Source organism: Gossypium hirsutum, chromosome D03 (assembly GCF_007990345.1).
Source record: "Gossypium hirsutum isolate 1008001.06 chromosome D03, Gossypium_hirsutum_v2.1, whole genome shotgun sequence".
In the NCBI taxonomy this organism is placed as follows: Eukaryota; Viridiplantae; Streptophyta; class Magnoliopsida; order Malvales; family Malvaceae; genus Gossypium; species Gossypium hirsutum.
This window is the reverse complement of record NC_053439.1, coordinates 52,614,061-52,621,058: the sequence shown is the minus strand read 5'-3', so window position 1 is coordinate 52,621,058 and position 6,998 is coordinate 52,614,061. Positions and strand designations below refer to the sequence as shown.

The 6,998-nt window shown below is 30.6% G+C and overlaps 1 protein-coding gene across 1 annotated transcript; it reads right to left on the bottom strand.

Annotated features, from left to right (window-relative positions):
• Nucleotides 1–245: 245 nt before the first annotated feature.
• On the bottom strand, nucleotides 246–1,731 carry LOC107918864 (AT-hook motif nuclear-localized protein 26). Its single transcript, XM_016848445.2, has one exon. It carries the CDS (start codon nucleotides 1,392–1,394, stop codon nucleotides 459–461), a length of 936 nt encoding a protein of 311 aa, XP_016703934.2. The 5' UTR covers nucleotides 1,395–1,731; the 3' UTR covers nucleotides 246–458.
• Between the last annotated feature and the right edge of the window lie 5,267 nt (nucleotides 1,732–6,998).

Genomic DNA, 6,998 nt, shown 5'->3' with positions numbered 1-6,998 from the left:
TACTTAAATTTAAAGCCCCTACATTGTCATTGTCATTGCCTTTTCTATGCAAGTATTTCGTGGTATTACCTCGAAAAGGAGCTTTGTTCAGAGCAGTGCACGTGTATAACCAGTACCACAAATATTTTCATGTCTCCCTCGTATCTTTTAAAAACAACCCCAGTCTCCCCTTCTCAAAGAACCATACATTTGTAATAGTTAACGACTATATATAAACAATCAAGATTTAAATGAACACAACAATGTAATGTTTGATATAGCAGGTTTGGTTCAATGTGTAATGAAGTATTTGCTGGTTTAGCTTTCCATTGAAAGATAATAAAATGAAATGCACTATTAGAAAAGAGAAGTATTAAAGTAAAAAGAAAAAAGAAAAAGAAAAACGAAACCTAAAATGATTGCTTCTTGAAAACCCAAATTTCCTAACTAGCTACAAATTCAGTGCTGGAAACTGTTAGCTAAAATGGAGGACGACCAGAAGGCCAAAATGCTTCATTTGGTAATTGAATAGGGTTGAGAAGATTAGGTGCTAATCCATGAAAAAGAGGCACATTTGACTCAGCTAATGCTTGTTGTTCTTGTTGCTGTAGTTGCCCTCCACCTGCAGTTGGTGATCCAATTGCACCCCCTTGCATTGGAAGCTGTGGCTCTTCTTCTTCTAATGGGAGCCGCTCATAAGCGGCGTTACTAAAAGAAGCTGCCATGATTACAACGGGGCCTGAACATGTAAGTGTACCTACAACACTGCCACCTACAACTTGCCCTTGTCCACCAGCCAAATATATGGTTAATCCCGTAGCTGCAGGCGGTGCTGGTGGTGGCAAGAATGATCCTGCTAATGATAATATCTCGAATCTACCATGTAAAGTCACAACTGCACCTGCTGAAGCTGGTTGTCTAAGGGTTACATTTGTTACAGTCCCGGTTCCACTCATTATACAAACCCCTCTTTGGCGTCTTCTTGCAAATGTTGCAACGCTTTCAACAATGTCACAACCATCACCTATTTCCATAACATGAGTACGGAGAGCATTGGCACTGTCTCGGGTTACGATGATTGGTGGTTTAGGCTTGTTCTTGGAACCAGCAGGTCTGCCTCTTGGTCTTCTATTGATCTCTCCTTCACCAGTGCCTTGTAAATTAAGGTCTTTCTCTTCGTTATTTCCACCGCTGCTACTGTTGTTGTTGTTATCGTCTCGATCCCGTTTCTTTAAACCACTGCTGCTTCCACTTTGTTCGTCTTCGGAATTTTGGTGATGAAATTGATGTTGATGTTCTTGTTGTTGTTGATGCTGATGCTGATGCTGATGCTGCTGGTGGTGATGGTGAAGATTGAAATCTCTAAAATTAAATGGAGGTGGAAGTGAAAGACCATGTGATGTAACTGGATCCATCGCTTGAATTTTGCACTCGTTCTACAATCTCTTCTTTTAATTCCCTAAACCAGAACCCATAAGCTGAATTGATTTGGGGTTTCACCAGCTGAATTGACCATACAGAGCCTGAGATAAAACTGGGGTTGGAAGAGGTTAGGATTTGATATACCAAGAGAAAGGAATAGATGGGGATTGGGATTGGTTTTTGACAAAGCCTGCGTGTTTAAGGGGTACCTTATGGGCGGTGGAGTAAGGTCCCCACTTCTTCTCTGATCTTAATTTGTCTGCTCCAGCAGCACCCCACGTTCTTTCTCTTTCTTTTCTTAATGTGCAATATAATAATACTATGGTGTCTACTTTAACTCACCTTAAATACCCCCCTTATTACACAGTCCTTATCTACAATGAATTCTTTTTCATCAACCCTTTCATTATGTATATCAAAGTTTAAAGCATATCCAAGTGGCATCTGCTATAAGTACATATATATAAACAAATACATAGGTGATAGGACCATATGCCATCCCTCTATTGCTGGAGTTAATTCTTATCTCAAACGTAAGAAGTTTGAACAATTCTAACACGTTCAACCCATTGTAGATAATATATATATAAACAAGTTTTATTTTGATGAAGGTTATGAAAACGATGACTACATTAATTAACATGTTAATGTTCGTATGTGAGGGGAAAGCAGGTGGGAAAGTGAAGGTTTGACCGCATAATCCAGAGTGTTTGGGGGCGTGAGAGTTGGTGAGAAAAGACGCGTGGGAGGCGCTGACAGAGAAAGCACGAGGCAAAGGGCAAACTGGCATCGCATTGCATTGAATTGCAGTGCAGTGCAGTGCAGGGAGCAGTTTTAGGCAGCAGGAGAGGCATTGGTAATATAGTGTTGTTGGATTGATTGCTAGGGTAGCTAACAGCTAGATTCAAGGAATAAAAACAAGGACAGCAAGCCTTAGTTTCAACTTTCAATCACCTTTCTAACCATTTTCTCACATATCAAGAAGACGCTTATCTCGCTTGAGTTGCAATGGGGACGAAATCCTATGTATCAAAAGATGCTCTTTGTCGGCTTTTTATCTCTTTCCTCATGCATGCAGATGGAGGCCTTAATTTTTTTTTAAAATTATAGAATCATTATTATTCATTTTATGGTTTATAAAATTTAATATTTTTTGGATTTGTCCCTCAATCAGTATTATTTTCAAAATTCTAACTTGGGTTATTTCCTTCAAAATATAATGTATTTTCCTAATGCAACAAAGACCTTCATTTTAATTTATACCTTTTGCGCAACACCCTTTATTAATTTTTTTTATACGCTTCTTAAATTATCCTTAAATTCTTAATTAAACTCGTGCTGTAGCATCTATGATATCGATTGAGCTATTAATTACTACAATCTGAGATATATCTTTCCTCTCTTTCTGTGCACATTAAATAAAATCTAACTTCGATAAATTAATATTTTTTTAATTTAAAAAAAAATAAATTAATTGAATTTTTTATAAATCAACCAAATTTTGGTTAATTCTATTAATCAACAATTGAATTGGTTTTAGTTTATGTAACTTTAGCAGTGACGGAGTCCATATGTTAATATTGGGGAGTCAAGTTTAAATTAGATGTATAAAAATATTTTTGGGAGGGGTCTACTTATATTTTTAGGAGAGCTATAATATATATACAAAGAAAGAAATTGTAAAAATCTTAAACTTTAGAGGACCTACTTATATTTTTTTAGAGGGCCATAGTATATTTACAAATGACTAAATTGAAAAAAAAAAAAATAAACTTTGGGGGGCTATGACCTCTGGGCCTCTACTTGGCTCCGCTGTTGACCTCTAGTACCCCATCTGCGGCTTGTGACATTTGCATGAACCATATCATTAATTAATTTAAAGTATAATTATGGAATTGCATTTTTTTTGTGAGAAGAAATTACAAACAATTAACCTAAATCAAAAGGGTTGTTTGTAAATAAATGCAACCTATCCTCTTTATTAAAGTCTATTTTAGCCAATCTATTAGCTTCTATGTTTTCTTCCCTTGGGATGTACTCGGTTACCCAGTCCTCTACATTATTCAAGAAATGATAGATCTACCTAATAAGCGTCGACCTAGAATGCATTGAGATCTAATCTTGGATATCTTCAATAGCTTCCAAACTATCTGTTTGAATTAACACTTTATTATGTTGCTTCTCTTGCACAAGTATCAGACCATCCAAGATACCCCCATAGTTTAGCCTTAAGGATTGAGCAGTTTCTCAATTGATGATTAAAGCCAATGATCCAACCCCATGGTTCTCCCTCAAAATTCCCTACAACAGCATAACCTAAATCTATTTTAACTAAACCATCCGTTCTTAATTGCATATGGAATTGCAAAGAGTCGCTAAATGTATCTAAAATACATAATACATGAACTTCTTTAAAATTTGACCTAATATTTTTATTACAAGAATAGGAACGTCAGGGTTTGAAGTATAATTTCTAATTAGTAAAATAAAATTTGATACTATCCTAAATAAATAATTTCTCAATCTCAAGAAAATAAAAATAAAAAGAAACTTATTGAGGTATTTATGAGAAGAGTGTCCAATAATAAGATTTTTATTATTTTTTATTCTATGTAAAAGAATAAGAAACACAAGTCTATTATTTCACCCTTATCATGAAGATGTTATGATTTTTTTTTAAAATTATTGTTTTTTCAAATGAATTAAATAAATCAGAGGTTTTTTTTTCATATAAGTTTTACCGTTCGTATTGGAGTTTGTGATTGATCTTTCCAATAATATCATTTTCAATGTTCGAATTTGTATTTTCTTTTTAGTAGTGCAATGTACGTTATCGCTAAACCAAATTGGTAGAGGTTTTTATTCTTTTGAAAAATGAATTTAATTCGGTTAAAACATGTCATAAGTCATTGTACTCTTTAAAAATTTAGAATTTAATCTATGTACTTTTATTTTCAGGAATTTAGTCCCTTTACTTTTTAAATTTTTATAATTCAAGTATAACTATTAAGATTGTTACTTTTTTTCTTTTGTTAAATTCAGGTTAATTATAACATCATTTTTTAATTACATGACTACCAAGTGAGTATTTTTTTTATTTTAAAATGTCACACCAACAAATTTAATAAAAAAAACTATATTAACAATTAGACATGAATTTTAAAATATGAAAAGTAGACGACTAAATCCCTATAAATAAAAGTATAGAGATTAAATTCCAAATCTTAAAATTGTAGAGCAACCTATGGAATATTTTAACCTTTTTAATTTCTTTTGTATTTGTGGGAAACTCAATCTTGTCGAAATTCATGTCATAGTTCAATACATAATTTATTAACTTAGACGTCTTGCAGCCATATGCATATAAAACCTTGCACATTCCCTATTCTAAGGTTTAGTATATATTATGACAAAGATTCAATGTATATTATTAAACTCTAATAAATGTTAGCCAAAAAAGTAATAGCAATAATGAGTTGAAAGTGTAGATTTTGGAACACATTAAATATACTAAATCAAACGCAATTTGAGTATAAGTCAGAGGATAATTAAGCAAATTTGTAAAGTTTAGTCTCCTTTATATATACTAACCACACACCAACTCAACAACTCAATTAGCAAAACATTAAAAAGAACAAATTTTATTATAAGCCTTTATATCATTCAATAATTTTGTATTTTTTTCTATATTAAATAGCTAAAACAATAATTTTGAAATAAATATGGGGAAGTTAAAATATTTAAAATTATTTGGATGTGGTTCAATTTTAGTGTTTATTTTATATATCTTTTCTTTGCTCTTAATGTTTTAATATATTACCAAATCTTTGATTTTGGTGTTACAAATTAAGTGATCTGTGAATTTAGTTTCAATAAATTGTATTATAAAAGCACTTTTTTTTTTAGTTTCAAATTTCTTTATATAAGATATTTTTGAATGCTAAAAAAATTTATCTTTACACGAAACTTACAATTTATTTTGAAAACAATTAATTAAGTCTAGTAAAAATATTTATCATTCACTTAAAAACACATCATTAATTACTTTAAAAAAATTCCTTTTCCTTTTACAGAGTCGTTTATATGATACTTGAATTGTAGTTCATATGTATATATACAACTTTAATTTTAATTCAATGGTACACATTAAAAAAATGAATACATATGCTTTCATATTTGATTAATATAAGTGTTTGTATATGCAATATATTAACATAAAATAATGTTAATTCGATAATATTGTTAGTGGTTAATTTATAAAAATTGAATCAAATTAAAATTTTATATATATAAAATCACACAAAATCAAAGTTTATGTATAACATTACATATTAAATCAAAGTTTATGTATAATTTTGATATTTTTGTCCCTAAATATAATCCCTTAATCAACTAAGTTGATACCAAGTTGAGGGTTCGAACCTTGACATCCACTTACCTGATACCCTTGATTATACCCTTGATTAAATAAATAATTAAATATATATATTTTTTTAAAAGCAGGCATAATAACTTATTTGATCCTCCAACGTTATAAAAAAAAGTCATCTTAGCCTTTCACTTAATTTTTACCTAATTATTTACCTATTTTAGCCCTGAAACTTACATTATTTGTCAAATCACCCCAAAATAGATGAAAAAGTTAACATTTGTTAACTTTGCTTACATGACATTCACGTGTATGCCAGGTTCACAATTCATTAATTTTTTTAAAAATTAAAAATATTTTTTATAATTTTTATACTCTTTAATCATTTTAATAATTTAAATAGATGATTAAAATTACCTTTTTTTAAAAATTAAAAAACCAAATAAATTATTACACCTAAAATGGGACAAAGTCAATAGGACCATGCTTGATTAAATGTTGCGATTTCACTTTTAATCTCGCTTAAAAATTAACAATACAAATTAACTCATTTTAGCTTAGTTTGAATGGAAAAAAGAAAATAGATTTGTATGTCCTCCAAAATATTAATGATTCAATTTAACCTATTTCACATAAAATGTCTCTCTACATCTTTAAATATTATTTTTAACCCTTAATACCAAATTCCTTACATCATCGTTACATGCAAAGAAGTCTTTCTGATGAAAACTTAGAAAAGATCACAACTTTGAATGCGAACAAGTGACTCATACATACCATATTTTAAATCCCTTATCTTAATCAACTTCATATAATAATAATATTCCATTAAACAAATCAACCAGTCACAATCTTGCACTTCTTAATTATTAAGGAAGAAAAAAGTTAAAGAAAACAAATAAATTAAACAACATGTGAAGTGCAACCCCATTGCCTGGAATCAGCTGTCAGATGCCATGGTTTATGCTTTTTCTCCTAGCTCTTACCAGTTCAACACCTATTAGCTTTCACATGTCAACAGAACTCAATTAAAGATTAGATGTTTCCCACCTCATTTGATCATATCATCACAAATCCCGGATTCAATGTTAATTTACTTCTCATTATATTACTATATTTTTTAAAAATTTTATGAGTCGGAAGTAGATTTATGTTTCATGTGAATATAATTAGTTAGGGTTTGAGAAATTAAAGATAGGGTTAATATCATTTTTAATCTCTTAATTTG

What these genes read in the sequence shown, in the direction of transcription:
- LOC107918864 (XM_016848445.2), bottom strand. Translation starts at nt 1,394, where the DNA reads ATGGATCCAGTTACATCACATGGTCTTTCACTTCCACCTCCATTTAAT.